This window comes from Pleurodeles waltl, chromosome 1_2 (genome assembly GCF_031143425.1).
Source record: "Pleurodeles waltl isolate 20211129_DDA chromosome 1_2, aPleWal1.hap1.20221129, whole genome shotgun sequence".
In the NCBI taxonomy this organism is placed as follows: domain Eukaryota; kingdom Metazoa; phylum Chordata; class Amphibia; order Caudata; family Salamandridae; genus Pleurodeles; species Pleurodeles waltl.
In genome coordinates, this window is record NC_090437.1 from 356,486,823 (window position 1) to 356,505,309 (window position 18,487).

Genomic DNA, 18,487 nt, shown 5'->3' on the forward strand with positions numbered 1-18,487 from the left:
GTGCCCAAGCAGAATTCACAGCACTCCAAAATGTAATGGGTCCAGAAACAGACTGCTCACCATCTAAACAGACCCATAAAACCCCAGCGCCACAGCTTCACTGCGGAAGACAAATTGTTAAAACTAATTTAATGCTGGGCAGACTCAACAGTAGTTCTTTCAGTCTGGAGCTGTCCTCACTCGTGACAACTCCGTTATTGGCAACACAGACCCTCAACTAAACAGCATAACATCAGAAGATCTAAACTTCCTGGAAGGTAGTATAATCATAGGCCACAGAGGAAAGGAAGGTAAAAATCCAGAAGGTCAGATAACCAACGAACAAAGTGGAAATGGAGATGACCTCTCACTAGACCAACCAATTCTTAGTATCATGAAAGTTATATGTGCAACACTGGGCTCAATCGCAACAACGATCATGGCCCAGTCTCAAAAATTTGATGATCAACTTGAACTGACCAAACAACTTACATCCTCAATACAGTCTATAGATTACAGGATGGCCCTAGTAGAGGGCGTAATTAGGGAAAACCTGTTGCATCAAGCAGTGGCCGATAAAATGGACAAGTTGGATGGACAAGTTTGTGGACCACTGCTGGAAAAACTATTGGAAGTCCCAAAAGTAATCAAAGACATAATCGAAGACTGCAAACACAACCTTAAAAGCACACAGGGGTGCATTCACGAGCTAGGAAAAACAGAATCTAGTTTAATTGAAGGGCCAGCAGACAAAGAAAATATAGAAAGGCACTTCGGCCCAGGACGAGAGAACTATCCAGATGCAAAAAATCAGACACCTAAGAGGGAGAGAACAAATGGAAGTCCTGAATTTGGAAGCAAAGTCCCAAACACAGTAGAAAAAAGGCCACCGGGTAAAAGGCCTCAACTAACAGGCAGATGGAAAAACACATGGAAGAAAGCTAGAGGAAAAAAAAAAGCACCAGCAGGAAAGGCCTTAAACATGTTACAACAGATAGGCCTAATAGGAGAAATCAGGAACACAGGTGATGAGAGCGCCCAACGTCAGTATAAAGATAAAAGCATTAAGTCGGAGAGTTTTGAGAAACCCACTGATAAAGTTTTTAACTTTATAAATAAAAATCCCGGATTATTGTGCGACAAAAGTTGCACTCACCATTCCCATATAAACCGCATACCCACTGGCCCCAGGGGACACCAAGCATCTGGGCATGACTTAGACAAAGAAAGGTGGTCCGGAAAAGACCCTGGAACAAATCATGGGATAAACGAGGTAAATGATCCTCCAGCCAACGAACAACCCAAATGGAGCCCAGGAACATCCAAACCTAGCATTTGTATCGATAAGCACCTCCCAGCTACAAAAACTGAACATTTAGTTCAGGTACACTACTCAAACATAGTAGAAGACCACTACGGAAAATGCCAGCAGCCTCCGAACTCCATTAGTGAGGGGGCAGAACAAGATAATAGCAAAGGCGAAAATAGAAGGGCAGAGACCCCAGAGTATATACGAAACGAACAAAGTATAAGAACAACCATGTGCGTGGACAACACAACAGCTCCAGTTCCCGCACCCCGGACAAAGGCAAAATATTGTTCTCAGGGCAGCCCTGGAAATTATAATCTCAGCAACCAGCCTGGGTGGATCACTGATTCGCCTGCACCATCGCGCCCAGCACTGGACCTGGAAACCAATGAAATCAAAGGAAAAAGGGACAATTGGCCTCCAAAAAGGCAACCCTACGAAGAACAAAGGAACAAAGAAGTGCAACTGGGGTGGGAAAAAGGCCAGGTAAATCGAACACCTACTAGTCGTGCAGCTACCACTCAAGACAGACAAAATGAGAACACCCAACTCCAAGGAAGACTGTCGCAGGAAGGTGGCGGGCACACTGTGATCCGGTCTGAAACAACTAAAAAGCCCGAAGCCACGATCTTGTTCATGCCTGAGTACTCCTCAAGAGGAAGTCACGACATCCTGAACAGGTCTAACATCTTATGTCTTGTCAACTCCCTGCCAGCCTTACAGAATGTAACAACTAAAGATCTCCTCTTTCAGTAAGATTCATACCAAAAAAAGAATTAGAGAACGGGGAATCAACAGAAACAGTCTGGGCCTCACCTTGGATAGCAGAACAGATCTTAAAATGTTCAAACACGATGAAGACCTGGGGAATATCCATTGCTACTCCGCAAAAAGAACTATATCCAACAATACTTCTTGAAAAAGCTACAGACCGAAACATGATGCGTAGGCAAGAGGCAAAAGGCAATTCTGGCTCGATACTTCAGGGAGCAATCAGCTCCAAACAACAACTCCCTGAACGAACAAACTTGAGTAATATGAGGTTCTGCCTGGTAGCTAATTCCCCTAGAAACAGTAGGGGTAATCCCCCACAGTTACAGAATTGCAAAGAGCAATCATTTAAAAGCTCGTAGCAAAAAATGGATAACTCGAACATAAAAAATAAAATCAGTCCCATATTAAAAATTCTAAGCTGGAACATAGCAGGTTTAAAAAACAAAATGGAAGATAAAGACTGGGTTGAATTTATTAAAAAACAAGACATCAGCTGCTTCCAAGAAACTTGGTCTACTCATGCTATTGACCTAGACGGGTTCGCCACCTTCCACTCACCTGCAATTAAGCAAAAAAAAGGAAGACCCTCGGGAGGTCTGAGTATTTGGATTAGAACTTCATTACTGAGGAACTCCGTAGTAACTCACACCGTACAAAGCAAGGGAATCCAGACGCTCGCAGTCAAATACGAGGAATGGTCACTCGAAATAGTAAATGTGTACTTCCCACCTATCAGCCGGGCTCAAGTTATGCCAGGGGTGCGGCTCCTTAAAGAACATATCCTAAACAAAAGAACCATGGATCGGAGGAACCCAGTACCAGGTCACACGAACAATCGCTCTCTCCAACCTTGTAAAACCTTTTTATTGATATGTGGTGACTTCAACACTAAACCTCATTCTATCCTCTGGGACGAACAAGTAGCAGAGGAAGATTATGCTTGGAATATCCCAACGCCTCTTATCCAACGTTGTAATGACTCCAAGAAAGGAGAATTAATCTTTGAAGCATTAATAGAAGGAGGACTTCGCACATTAAATGGGAGAACAAAGTCAGATAAAACCTTTAAATCTACCTTTCGAACTGGAAAAAGGCAAAGCATAATTGACTATATGGCAATAAACATCGAAGCCTGGCATTATGTCATCGATATGGAAATAAGGGACAGAATCGAGAGTGATCACGACCCACTGCTAATGGAGATAGTCCATCCGGACGCGAGCCCAGGGAAGGCGGAGTCTCCATTCAACGGAAATAGCCTAACAATAACTATGAGACCAAACAGGAAAAACATATTAAGGTCAAATGAGGATGAACCTTATATGAGTGTTCCCAGCCAAACCTGGTTGTCATTACTTAGCACGTTCTTAAACCCATCAGATAATGACGCTATACCCCTCCTGCATAACTTTAATAATTTGCTACTGCAAACAAAAAAGGAAAAGATCAAGCATCCTCAAATCAATCCTAAAATGATGGAGGGCTGGTTCGATGAAGAGTGTTTAAAGCTAAAAAAGACCTTATCACAAGCACTGAAGAACCGGCACTTGAATGATTCCAACGAGCAACATTTTCATGGATGTAGGAAACAGTACAAAAAATTATTAAGATACAAAAGGAAGATATTTCCACATAAACTTTGGAAAACTTTAATGCAAGCAATAACGGCAGGGAACCCCAAAAAGTTTTGGGAGATAGTCAGGTGGGGATGCGAAGGCCCCCCGAAAAACCTAGAACTGAATATTAACCCTCAACTTTGGGTAAAGCACTTTACTGCCTTGTATCAGGAAGTGGCCAAGACAGAACCAGGGATGACCATTAACCCAAACATCCTCACTCAAGGGCTGGGAGGCAGAAATCAAAGATTAAGCAAAGAATTTCCTCTTCAAAATACCCATGCAGCATCTTCAAATTGTCTTTTTAGATCGGTAAACGGAACCCAGAATGCACTAGTCTCTAACGAATTTTCCAGCACAAATTCCACGCAAGTAGCCCACGTCATTCCACGTGCAATGAAGTTAATACCGGAATTCAGTGAAAAAGAGATTAAACAAGTTATCCTCCTTCAAAAGCCGCATAAGGCTGCAGGCCCAGATGGCATCCCTTCAGATGCTTACCGTAACCAGCTAACGTTATGGTTACCTGCTCTAGCCCGTCTATTCAACAGTGTTTGGCATTACGAGGTAATCCCTCCTTCTTGGAAGGAATCAATAATCGTTCCAATTCACAAAAAAGGGCCTCGGGACATGGTGAGCAATTATAGACCTATCTCACTGCTTGATAGTGTTGGAAAGATTTTTGCCAAATTGATTCAGTCGCGTCTAGAACAATGGCTAGAGGACGGAGATTTAATATCAACACACCAAGCTGGTTTTAGGAGAGGCCAAAGTACAACAGACCAACTTTTTAAGCTAAACATGATCTGTGCTAAATACGCCACCCTTAAAAACTGTCCATTATACCTGGTCTTTGTGGATCTCCAAACAGCCTTCGACAGCATAAATCGCCAAACATTATGGCAGCTATTGTCGGACATGGGCATACAGGGAAAAATCTTAAGGCTGCTAATTCTATTGCATACAGGAAACACTGCCAGGGTCAGATATTCTACGAGAAATGATTATACGGCCAAAATTCCAATTGAGCGAGGTGTAAAACAAGGCTGCGTTTTGGCCCCAACCTTATTCAATTGTTATATAAATAAAGTAAGTCAAGTTTTGAAGGAATTAAATCTGGACGTGCCAAAACTAGCCAAAGAAAGTATACCTATCTTGCTCTTTGCTGATGACGCCGTATTACTGGCAAGAACAGAGATAGCAATGCATGGTCTACTTAGGGGCTTCGAATCTTTCTGTACCTCAAGGAGCATGGTAATCAATGAGGGGAAAACAAAGTTTATGATTCTCAACCAAAAACAGACGTTGCAATCGACTTTTAGGGTAAATAATAAGCCTTTGGCCCGAGGGGCCACCTATGATTACCTGGGCTGCAGATTAGATGAAAAACAGACATGGAAACCACAAATCTACAAAAGCAGAATTTCCTTGGCCCAACAAGCCGGAGCAGTACTCAGATTTGCAAAGGCTACAGGCAATCACTCCGTGAGCTCCGCACTGCTTGCATACAAAACAAAAGCAAGAGCCGCAGCACTTTACAGCGCAGAGATCTGGGGATTCAGAAAGATTCCATCAATACAAGTAACCGAGAACAAATTTTTACGCCAATTACTTTGTCTAGGTAATGCTACACCAATGAACGCAATAAGAATTGATCTACAGATGAGAAAGGTTGAGGACTACATCGCTCTGGCTCCAGTAAGATACTGGATCCGTATTTGGACAAAAGAGGCTCTTAAACCATTCAGAGACGTACTTAAGGATATCATGAAGCTGCAAAACCATCGGAAACTGCCCTGGTTCAAACATATCTCAACTATCCTGGCTGCTATCGGCCAGGATGACTTTTGGCTCCATCCAGAAAAAATCGGAAGGCCTAGTCTAGCTGTCATAAAAAAGGCATATTGGGAGCGAAAGACAGAGATTATGTGCGAGTCATTTAGCCCTTTATTCAAGCGGTATATTTTGTTTAACCAAGAGCTTAAACCAGCATTATTCATAGACAGTATTTATCCGGAGGAAAAAAGGGCTCTCTACTTTAAATTCCGTATGGGCACACTACCAGTGACAGCGGTGGTCAACAGATGGCAATCCGCTCCTCCGAGTAGTTTAGAATGTTGTCCATGCCTTCATGGTGGTCCGGAAACACTTTCCCACTTCCTTTTACTATGCCACTTTACGCTCAGACTCCGTAAATTGTACCTTCGTCCACTTTTCAGAACTTCCGGAGTTAGGAAGTGCAAGGAGGCGGAAGCGCTATGTATGCGTTCAGATGAGAAATACATTGTGACAAAGGTCTCAACCTATATCTTGGAAGCATGGAAATTACGTCTATCAATGCACCTACAGTTGGCACAGGCACAATAGCCTATGTTATCCCGTACCTATTTAGCTTGGGAAATCGGTGCAGGGTAGTGTAAACTGGGTTAGGCCTCGGGCTTTTATTAAATGGCTGGAAGGCAATGCAAGGCCCCAAATGACTCGTCCCATAATAAGACATTTTAAATATTAGACTCATAATGTTTTTCTAGAATAAGTTAAGTTTTTATGTAAATTATGGTCAAATCAGGTTTTACGATAATGCATGGTAAATTGGATACATTTTGGCACATGTTAAATCAAAAATTCAAGAAAGTTCCTTTTATTGAGATGTTTTATTTAATGTGATTTTTATTGAGTTCGAGGGATTGATATCTATTGTGTGATTATTGTTAAGGCCGGATAGGCTAATAACAATTAAATAAATGGAAATGGACCACAGGAGCAGAGGCAGCCCCCACAGGAGTCCCACAGGACAGGGACACAGGAGTAGCAGAAGGAGTCCATGCAGCACTACAGAAAGAGATCACACTCTGCAGTAGAACCACGCAGAGGGCTGTGCGTCGCAAGAAGGAGTGCTGAGGGCTGGAGCTATATGTCGCCTGAAGATCCCTTGGAGGAGATGCCAACAAGCCTTGGCAGCTGCAAGAGACATGGTGCACAGGGGTACTGTCCTGCGTGGGAAGACAAAGGCTTACCTCCAGTAAAGTTGAACAGCTAGCAGAGAGGACCAAGATGACTGCTCTGGACCATCACCCATGATGCAGGATCCATGCAGCTCAGAATGAGAGGAGATCATATAGTGTCTGTCCGTTATTGTTGCACCCATTATATACATCCCCAGCGTTGTCATATCATGTCCACAGTGGCACGCACACTGTGGACACCTAACTCAAATCTTCTCACTGTACCCGGGAAGCCAGGTGGGCTCGGGTCAGTGACATTCAGCAGCAGTGTCTCCCATTACCAGCCGGGGACTTTGATAAGGTGGCAAGACAGTACTGATGAGTGTTTTTTATTGCCTCCTCTGCCCCTTGCCCAATTCTACTGGAGCCAGGGGACTACGTTCCTGCCCTGCCCTGCCCCCAGGTGCACTCTGTTGAGGGACTGGGATGGGTGTTACCATCAGTGCCATCTCCCTGGCTGCTGCAGAATATACAGCCCCCTCCTATACTACAGGAGCTAGAGTCAGAAAGTGCCATCCCTGCCCTCAACTGGACTCTCCCTGAAAGGGGGAGTGAGGGTCAGGTTGGTCACCATCAGTGCAGTCTGCCTGGCAGCTGCAAACTGCCACCTCCTCTGCATGGCCTCTTTAACCCCAGGGCTCCCTTAAACATAGTGCCTTAAATAGAAATATAGCAGTGCCGGTACCCTTTTGCTCCTGAGAAGTGCTGGTACTCTCACATTTAGGGCTAGATGTAGCAAAGAGTTTTTCCGATTCTGTGTCAATGGGAAAATGTGTTCGTACATATGGCCCTTAATGTATTGGAGCAGAGCTGAGAAGTGCAGGTACACTCCACTGCAAATGAAAGAAGTGCAGGTACTCAGTGCTGGATAGTACCAGCCCACTTAAAGCACTGCCTGCACATAACCTTCCCACTCTAACAGCGAGTGACGAGCTGCTTCCCTTGCTGCTGCAGCATGATCTGACTAAAAATGTTGTGTCAATATGAGTGTAGGGTGAGATGTGTATCTGTGAGTACAGGACGAGCGATGTGCCTTAGAAAGTGCAATGTGAGCTATATGCCTATGTAAGTGTGGGGTGACCTGTGTTCCTGTTTGACTGCACGATAAGCTGGCTGCATGTGTGAGTGCAAGGTAAGTCCATGGTGGAGAGTGTGCCTATGTGAAGGCACAGAGAGCTGTGTGTCTTTATGAGTGTAGGGTGAGTCTTAGGCCTGTGTGTGCACTGCATTGACTCCAGCAGTGTACCATTGGCACCCTTTTTTAAAAGAACGTGTGCTAGAATACATAATTAGCAGCCGTTATTTTCAATGTTTTTTTGCTGGAGACAACCCCCTCCTCACCTCTTCTTTCAGATGAAGCTTTCTCACTGCATTCACTTGCGTGTTATACTCAGCTCGAACCATTTGCCCCACCACTTTTAAAACCCACCAGATGCCAGTGGTTAGGTGCAAGAGTCTTCACCACATCATCCCTTGTTGGACACCAGAGGTATGCACTGAGTTGCCCTCAGGCTATAACACAGACAGATCCATATTAAAAACAAGTATTTGCAATGCTACGGGTCTTCATTTAGTCAAGTTAGAGCTATTAGCGTTGTAAATTCCTAACCGGACTTTTCTTGCCACATTAAATGGAAAAACAAAACGAGCACGATCGCACTGCGAAATAAATAGAAAAAGTAGTCCAGAAACCATATGGAAAACATGGAGCCTCGTATGTTTCCAGTAGTTGGTTGGTGCGCTTGAGGAGGGCTAAACACAGAAAAGGCATGACATATTCATGCCTTTCACTAATAAAAGCAAGCAGATTTTAAAAGGCAAGCCCACAAACCAATGTAGGGAACTGAAGTGACATGGGGTTGGTTAGAATCCCAAAGACAGATTACAACAGGGGATGGATCGCTTTGCGCTCCCCCCTAAACCCAAGCAGCGATTACAACGGGAGACAGAGCACTTTGCGCTCACCCCTAAAAAACATCGGCAAAACCAAAAAATCAAGAAGGTGAGACCTATTGGCTTTACCAAAGCTTGTTTGTGTCGGCTTCAGGTTTGTGAATCCTGCAATAAGGTGTTTTTTTCAGAAATTACTTCTGTCCTGCCACAGGTTGGTTTGTTTTACACATGTTGCTGACAGCAAACAGCTGTGGGAGACGGGGGTAATTCACAGATGAACCACAAATGCCCCCATCAACCTATTCATTTTTTGATGAAAAATGTGACCACCTCTAGATCAGAGCCCTTTACCAGGAGATCCTAAGTGTGCAGTGGTGCGATGTCTTCATAGCGCCCATGGCATAATTCTATATTTTGCCTTCCTTGCACAACGTGTTGAAGGGTCCCTAAGGATGAATGGGGGACCTTTCAAAGGTTGGGGATTCTCCTTCACCACTGGGACAGCAGGAATCTACCTTACTTCCCCTCATGGTACATACACCTTATGTGTGGTGGTGACTGCAGCTTCCTGGGTTAGTGGTGATAAACAGCACATTGGACCTAGACTTTCTAAGTCCTCACAGAGCCTCAGCAGGGAAGCTGCAAAAGGCACTCAGAGACACGTAACACGTACTTCTCGTCAGAACGAAAGCAGAATATAGACAGGGGAACAGTGATGTTATTTTCCTTCTGTCCTAAGGACCAGCTAAAGTCGTATGCTATCGCCCTTCACCAGCCATCCAGCGCCCACTTTTAAAGATGTTTTGGCACTGAGGTAGCAGAAGATCACAGGAAAGCTGTGGAGATCGGGAAAGAGAGAGAAAAAGTCAAGTTAAGGGAGTGAAAACTTCAACAAGAAGCGAGGTTATTAGCGTTGTAAACTCCTAACCGGACTTTTTTTGACACATTAAATGGAAAACAAAAAAAACAGGCACGACCGCACTGTGTAAAACACAGTGGGAACACACTACGAAATAAAGAGAAAAAGTAGTCCAGAAACCATACGGAAAACATGGAGCCTCGTATGTTTCCAGTAGTTGGTCGGTGCCCTCGAGGATTGCTAAACACTGGAAAAGGTATGACGTATGCATGCCTTTCACTAATAAAAGCAAGCGGATTTTAAAAGGCAAGCCCAGGAACCAATGTAAGGGACTGACATGATATGGGCGTGGTTAGAATCCCAAAGAGAGATTACAACAGGGGACGGAGCACTTTGCGCTCACACCTAATGAACTGGGTAGATTCTCATTTATTCCCACGTGGCACTATAGACTAACCCCTGGCAATGGCTTACACAAGAGGACTAACCTACTTCGACATACATACTACACAGGGCGAGGTTGGATGCGCCTTGACGTCACACACCATCATTTTCGAACTTGCAAGGCTGCGAGGAAGCCGATCAGGCTCCGTGGCTGCCGAGCAGGGCATCAGAGACACCGGGCTGCCAGGACATGGATGTGGAGTAGTCCCCGGAAGGTTGAGTTCCTGGATGCCTCTGGGAGGATGAGCGCCAGATTTGTCCCGCACAATCCAGTACGGCAGAGCCTGGCAGAGTGACCACAAGCAAGCAGTGAAACAGGGCCAGGCAGTTTCAGGTGAGCTCCGGGAGTGCAGGTAGGGCTCAGAGCCGCCAGTCCCTCCAAGTGGCGTGGAAGCGGCCGGCACTACGCCGGTGTGGTTTGCTCCCCCTGTAGGCTCGCTCACCCCATTACCTGTGCCACTAATTGAATTCCTGCTCTTGCTGAATGCTGCCTGAATTATACCCCTCTGTGAGGAGTCAGAATTCTTTGGCTATTTAGAAGGTAAGCTTGCCATTGAGGCTCACTTGTTCGGCAGACCAGCCCAGTAGAGGGCCTTGCTAGGGAGAGTACCTAGCTGTAGCTGAGGCAGTTAAGCCAGGTCTTGGCGCAGCCTGATGCCCTTGCACTCTGTAGGACTACCAAACTAAAGCTCTCTCTGGCCTATGCCCTGCCTCTGGTCTATAAGCTGAGTGTTCTCATGCCCCTCTAGGCTGCAGGTCAGCACCAAGGGGCAAGGTGGTACATACAGGGAGTCAGCAGGCCTGGTCGAAACAATTTAGTCACATTTATTTGTGCTCGTGCCCCCCCAAGCTACGATCCAGTCAGCAGGGGTGATCCGGTGCACAGGGGGTGTTGTCTGGCTCCTGAGGTCTGTGGTGACTGCCTCTCATTAGAAGATAAAGTGGATACAGAAGCAAAAAAACAGAAAAGAGTAATTAAGCCATTAAGACACACAGATACACTCAGTTGACCCATGACTTCCTGCTGTGGAAGTAGCACGATTGATGCAGTAGTTGTGGTGACAGTGGTGGTGGCAATAATGAGGAGGTACAACGCTGAAAAGGCGCAAGCTGGGTAAGTTTTGAATATAGCTATTGCTAGCACAGTTGTAGTAATAAAGATTATCGACACGTGTTCATGTATTCTGAAAATGGATTTGTGTATAAAATATAACATAGTAAAATAATGCACACATTTGAAAATTTGATTACGAAGAGTGCCCGCCAATGTTCACGAAGTGTACTTACTAGTGAATTAATATTGAAAAATGTTGAACATTTGTTTAACTAATGTAGAAGTATGTCATATTAAGGCTTATGTATTATGCTCTAGTTTTATTAAGTATAGGTCTTAACTTAGCGAGTGTCATGGCCTACTTGCCAGGCCTCATGTCAAAGCTGTAATTCTTAACGTTTAATAAATGGCTGTCCTAAGGAGTTAAATTGTGATTTTCCATTTTGCATTATGTGCTCATAGCTGAGAATTGCTTTTCATGAGAACTGACTGGTAGAAAATGCTGTTCTTGTCAATGTAACATTTTATGCATAACGCATGTGAGACTGACTTTCTCAGGAGAAGAACAATGGGGATACTGACTGGAGTGGTAGCTGCAACAATATTGTTACAGGACAAGCCGGATGATGAGGACATTGCAGGACAACCAATCAATGGCATGTAAATGGAGTAATAGTAGAATTCATAGATTTGGACTTTTAATTTTATTGGACAAAGTGTGAACTTGCGATTAACTGACCAATAGGGATTTGGGAAAATAGTTTTAGTAGTTTTAGTATAACGACACTGCACAGAGAGAAGGGAGACTCATTCTTGTCCATTTTGCGTCTTTTCAAGAGACGTGCCTAACTTTATTGCTTAGAGACTTTGCATTTTCTGAACATTGATGCTGAATCTTGATGCCTTGCTGATAGACTGATGTCCTGAGGACAAAGACTGACTCCGCTTGCTGATCCATACTGAAGATAGGCATTATAAATGAGACTGTTGGTTATTATGCAGAGGAGGCAGCCCTCACAGGCAATCTACTGGCAGCAGGCACAGCAGTCTCAGTGAGGCCCACACAGCACACTTGAAGAGGAGTCCCACATTGCTGGAGCAGCAGACAGGAGACTGTGATTTGCAGAAAGGAGTGCTGGGGGCCGGGGCTACACAGAACCTGAAGATCCCTTGGAGGAGCAAACAAGCCTTGGTAGCTGCAAGAGTCCCTGTGCACAGTGGTACTGTCCTGCAAGGAGAGGCAAGGGCTTACCGTCTCCCATTTGGACAGCTGGTTGAGAAGACCAATGGGACCACTTTAGACAACCACCTGTGTTGGAGGTACCATGCAGTTCCAGGGGAGAACAAATCCAGGCAGCAGGTCGTCGTAGCAGATGGTGCCTGCAGATGCAGGGGAGTGACTTCTTTATCCAAGGGAGATTCCTTCTTACTTATTATGCAGGCTGAACACTCACAGACCTCAGAGGATGCACAGCAAGTGAAATGTTGTAGTAGCTGGAAGGAGCCAGAGAAACAATGTTGCAAAGCGGAGTTGTTGCTGAAGTTGCAGATTGTCGGTTCCTGTAGGTCCAGTTGCAGTCCCAGTGGCCAGAAGATGAAGTAAACAATGCAGAGGAGTCCTGCTGGAATTGTGCACACAGAATCTGAGGGGCCATCCAAGAGGGAGACCCTAAATAGCCCAGGAAGAGGGATTGGTTGCCTAGTAGAGTGCGCACCTAACAGGACGGGCTGTGACATCACCTACCTGACCTGGCCACTCAGGTGCTCCTACGGGCCTCTGCCCAACTTGGAATCAAGATGGCAGGATCATGTGGCCACCTGGAGGAGAACTGGGCACCACCTCTAGGGTTGTGATGGGCAGGGGAGTGGTCACTCCCCTTTCCTGTGTCCAGTTTCGCACCAGGGCAGGGACCTGAGGTCCCTGGACTGGTGCAAACTGGTTATGAAAGCAGGGCACCAAATGTGCCCTTCAACGCAAACCAGCGGCTTGGGGAGGCTACCCCTCCCAAGCCTTGTAACACCTATTTCCAAGGGAGAGGGTGTTACCTCCCTCTCCCACAGGAAATCCTTTGTTCTGCCTTCCTCTGCCTAAGCTGGTCAAGCAGCAGGAGGGCATAAACCTATGTGAGGGGTGGAAGCAGCGCAGGCTGCCCAGAAAACCAAGGAAGACTAGTAAGAGCAATGCTGAGTGTCCTCTAATGAGACCCCGGAGTGCATGGAATCATACAATCAATACTGGCAGCAGCATAGGGGTATGATTCTGACATGTTTGATACCAAACATGCCCAGATTCAGAGTTACCATTATGTAGCTCGACACAGGTATTGACCTTTGTCCAGTACACAGGTAAAATGTTCCCACACTTACGAAGCTCAGTGCAATGAAGCTGGAGTTCATAGGGGCATCTCTGCTCATGCAGGGGTGCCCTCACACACAGGTACCTGAACTGTGTCCTCTGGGCTAGAAGGGCCTACCATAGAGGTGACTTACAGTGACCTGGTGCCCATGACCTGCATGCACCTTTTTGAGCAGGCTGCAAAGGCAGGCCTGCAGACACACTTTGTGTGGGCTCCCATGGGTGGCATAATACATGCTGGAGTCCATGGGGAACCCCTGGCGCCCCAATGCACTGGGGCACTAAGTACCATATACTAGGAACTTATATGGGGGGACTAGTATGCCAATTGTGAGGTGTGCGAAGTCCTAGGAAACCAAATTTAGATGGAGAGAGCGCAGTCACTGGGGTCCTGGTTAGCAGGATCCCAGTGAAGACAGCCAAAGCATACTGATAGTAAGCAAAAAGTGGGGGTAACCATGCCGAAAAGAGTGACTTTCCTACAGCGCCCACTCTCCGAGTCTAGAGAGCTCTTGGAATTGCCATCACGCAGAACAGCATTATAGAAGAGAGAGAAAGTAAGATGAAAAAGGCTAGGAAACAACATAAAAAAAGTAACCTGGATGATAAAACAAAAGCAAATGGAAGAGCAATGGCAATATATATATGCCCTGTTGCCACCCAGTAAGTCGAGGGAATTTTGGAGTCATGCCAATATTCTGGTAAGGTAGGAAGTGTATATGAATACACTATACGTGGATCCAGACAATACAAAGACTACCAACAAGAACTTATTGGTTAACATTCTAGAAGGCTTGGAACACAGTCAAATGACAGTCACTGAAGGAACAACACTAAGGGCCTCATTTAGAGGAAAATGGTGCATTTTATAGATTGCAGTGACCCAGAGTTCAGTATCACAGAATTCTGCCACGTACAATGCACCACTGTAGAATACAGTATTGTAGATGAAAGTGGTGCATAATAGAGCTGAGTGCAAAAACCAAAGATGATGATTGGAATGCAGAGCAAATCAAACATTCACCCCCAGTTACAGATCTGGGTTTAATCCATCAGTTTTTTTGCTTGCCATGCCATTCCAGTTTCGACCCAGCTATATGCCAGCCATATACCTCTCACCCACCCTAAATACAAAGTTCCCGACCCCCGCACCCCTAAAAACCCAACCCCCACCTGCCCTAAACACAAAATTACCCTGAGCTCCCACCCCACCTCTCAAAAACAAAATTACCAGAGCCCCCACCCCGCCCTAAAAACAAGAGTACCTCAACCCTGCCCTAAAAACAAAGCTACCCTGACCCCCCTTAAAAAAAAAATAACCAACCACCTCCACCCCTAAAAACTACTCTACCCCTAAAAACTACCCCCAATCCTCTCCCAGCCCCACTTATCTGACCGCGGCCTACCCGACACTCAAACCCGGTCGCTAAATACAAAATTACCCACACCCCCACCCCTTAAAAGCCAACCCCCCCACCCGCCCTAAATACAAATTTAGCCTGAACCCCCACCACCGCCCCTAAATACAAAATTAGCCCGAACCCCCACCATCGCCTCTAAATTCAAAATGATCCCGACCGCCCACCCCTGAAAACTCACCCCCACCCGCTCTAAATACAAAATTACCCTGGCCCCCCACCCCTAAAACCAAAATTGTTCAGCACATGCATGGTTAAGGCAGAGAAAAAGGGAGTCGTTGTTCCAGTAAGCGTGGCGACGATATTGCAGAAAATGCGTCTTGTTGCATTTGCCGTGTTGTAAGTGATGTTTCCCGAGTAGTGTAGAGTACATTGGCATAAAGTGCTGTGGCGCAGAGTGGCATAGAGAGCAGTGACATAGAGTACAGTGGGGCAGAGTAGAGTGCAGTGTTGTAGAGTGTAGTGGTGCAGACAAGAGTGGCATGGAGTAGATTGTTTCAGAGTAGAGTGAAGTGGCGTACAGTGGATTGGTGCAGAGTAGACTGCAGTGGCATAGAGTAGAGTGGCGTAGAGTGTAATGGCATAGAGTGCAATGGCATAGAGTGCAGTGGTGCAGGATAGACTGGAGTGGCCTACAGTGGATTGAAATAGCATGCAGGGGCGTAGTGTGGAGTGGTACACAGTAGATTGCATTGGTATTGGCATAGAGTGCAATGGTGTAGAATACACTGCCATTACATTTTCAATTTAAATGAATACTACATTTGCACAGACATACAGTTTTACTAATAAAACCATACAGCGCACAAACGATGTGTGGAAAGGGCATCACCTAATGTATTGATTTGTTTTGATCATATTAAAAAATGTGTTTCTCACACACTTTAAAGTTAACAAAAAATGTGCTTCATTTGTTCTTTTCTAATTCTGATACATTTTGAAATACTTGCACAGTTCATTTAAATGCTGTGTGCTAGGAAAAGAAACCTTTCTTATATCCCAGTATCCAGCATGATTGTCACATAAATCCTCTAACTTTGAAGTCAGAAAAAGAAAAGTAAACAAAAAACTCCATTGGAAGTCAAAACCTGTTATTTGACCCATGTCTTTGAATACACAGCAAATGTGACAAGATAAGAACACGATTTACAGGCCTGTTTACAGAGAGGAGCACTTGTGGAAGAATACAAGGAGAGCTAGTGTGAAAAGGCTTTACTCCTTGGGAGGGATAAACTCAAACTAGATAGCCTAAAAGAAATAAAGCCAGCAAACAGAACACCCGGAAATGTGAGTTACAAACCACAAAGCCAATGCTACAGACATAATTCATTCCCAGGGAAGCTTTCTGAATGTCCCCAATATGTTGATAGGAAACCAGAAATGATGCGCTGTCTGATGGGCTTCAACCTAAAAAGTAAATGCGCCTTTTAAATGGGGATGAATTGAGTGATAAGCAAAGTTTTGAGGATAGACGAAAGGCTATATGCTTTACTGAATAATCCATTCTGCAGTCCCAACTGAGCCTTGCCATCCAGCCCAGCTGAGCCAGGTATGGGGCCATGGAAGCCATTGCAGTCCAATTGACATTGAATGCTGGGTTCCCAGGCTGTCACTCAAGGTTTTTGATGCAAAGCCCTATCTACTAAAAATTCTTAAAGGAGAGAAAAAGCAGGAGAAAATGTTTCCATTTCTCCAAGCTTTTCCAAATTTAAATGTCTATTATATTGTACAGCACTAATGCAAAACTTGGTAATGTATTAAATGATGTCAAAACATAGTATTTTGTACTGGAAGGGTAATCTATCAGCACAAAACCTAAATTAGACATATCACACACATTTACATTATGGTGCAAGGATCTATTGGTGGCACTAGGCTGCCAGATAGTGGGCAGGGCATGGCAGCAGGGCCACATCGTTTTTTAACTCTGTTTATTAAGTTTACATCCAAAAAATTGTTACATGCTGCAAATTAAGGTCCGGTATCAGAACACAATATTCACCCAAATACCTTTGTCCGCCCCCCCCATTCAGTTCCCTAGCATCAAGGTTCAAACACTATGCAGTGCAAACAGCACTCAGCAGCCAGCAACATCATGTATAACAAGTCAGCTCTTAGTTGAACAGCACCAGTGACACTCAATAGACTAACTCTAAGGGTAATGTTTATGGCAAAGAGGAGCAGTGCAGCAAGGTTGCTGCGCTGCACTGTGTCACTGGGAGTGAGCAGGAATGCACCGTATTTAAGGCATACAGAGCATTCCTGTCCTTTCCCCCTGGACTGGTGCACAATGGGCGGCCTAGTGCAAACGCAGTATTGTTTTTGTGAAGGCAGGGGTATCTCCCTGCACAAAAACAATCCTTGGAGACATGTTCCCCTAACTATGTGTGAGAAGTAACAAGAAGAAATAAAGATATGTCTTCTTGTTATGCCTCTCCTGGGGAGGTGTATCTTTGTGGAGCATTCCCAGGTTTACCAAGTTTGGCAGATCTGGGACTGCATCAAAAACCATGAGAGTTGTATGGGAACACTCATGGAACCCCCATCCCTCCCTTGTGCAGAGTAATGCAACACAGCAATTTGCGCTGCGCTGCATTAACAGCAGATTGTTTAGGCCATTCAAAGCCACAAAAAGTGGCTTTGAATAGCTTAAAAATCTAAGGTGTCTGCGTCACGCATGTACCATGTTGCGTGGTACAAGCATGACGCAAAACTCTCATAAATATACCTCTCAGTAACAACAACACGCAGCAGCAGCAGCGTCTCACCTGGCGTTAACCACGTCGTAAGGAAGCCCAGAACATGCCTCGGTATGAGGATCCTTTCTATGTAGTGGCTGAACTTCTCCAGGTTGCATTTCTGCTCCTCCGACATTGTAAAGGTGCAGTCGGGAAGCCTCGTCACGAGCTGTCACCGCTGTGTGGACGGGGCGGCAAGCAGTGCAAGAGCCCGATGTGGAGAGCGGGTCTAGAAGGAGATGGGCGCGAACTCACCTCTGTAGCAGACTCCGTGGCTGCAGTCCTAATGTCCTGCTTCACCACACTGGAAAGAATCGAAAGTCAGCCCCCGCTCTTATAGACACACTCGCACCCTTCGCCCTTGGGCTAGAGCAAATACATACAATCGCCCCCACAGCCTCCGATCCTCTTGGAGCACGAACGAAGGCAGCTATTGGGCTCCTCCTTTCCGGCAGTTTCTGTAGTCCAGAAGAGCTGCAGGCAGTAAACCGCAGGAAACCGGAGTTATAGCGCGAGAAATGAAACCGAAACTTTACCTCACATGTCGGTCACTGTGCAATGTTTAGAGGTACAAGGGCACTGAAAGCGTTGGATAAAACGAGCGCGATGCAATCCCCAAAGCCAAAAAAGGCGATTTTATATTTGTAAACATACAGAAAATGTACTCCATTTGCCATTGTTTCAACTGGAGCTACTTCATAATCAAGTGTGTCAATCAGGGGACAGCTGGTGCGGATGCCTTGGGATTTGGCATGGTTTAGCACATGGGTACTCACAAACATTTTCCCAGGGGCCAGAAAGTTTGGTCTGTGGTGTGACTGGGGTCCGCACTGATGCTGGCAGCGTAGTGATCAAAGGGAGGAGGGGGCTCTGGATGGGAGGGGTTGTGGCGTTATGGTGGGTGTAGGGGGCAGCAAAGCATATAGATCTAGTGGCTGAATCGCTCAATGTGAAACCAGAAAATGTGGCATTAATCCCAGCTTCGCCACTTTACCAAATTGTGTGATCCGAGGCAATTGTTTTATTTCACGTTCCCTTCATT

At 45.5% G+C, this 18,487-nt stretch overlaps 1 protein-coding gene across 2 annotated transcripts in view; it reads right to left on the reverse strand.

Annotated features, from left to right (window-relative positions):
- The window catches only part of RIGI (RNA sensor RIG-I), a 484,815-nt gene extending 466,922 nt beyond the window's left edge, over window positions 1-17,893 (reverse strand). Inside the window, exon 1 of one of the 2 annotated variants that reach the window (XM_069239695.1) lies at window positions 17,701-17,893. Coding sequence is in view for 1 of the 2 variants with exons in the window: in XM_069239686.1 (XP_069095787.1) it covers window positions 17,476-17,581 (106 nt within the window). In the remaining variant the exon portion in view is untranslated. Of the gene's footprint in view, window positions 1-17,475 lie in introns of both variants that reach the window. The other variant, XM_069239686.1, reaches the window with a different exon arrangement.
- Between the last annotated feature and the right edge of the window lie 594 nt (window positions 17,894-18,487).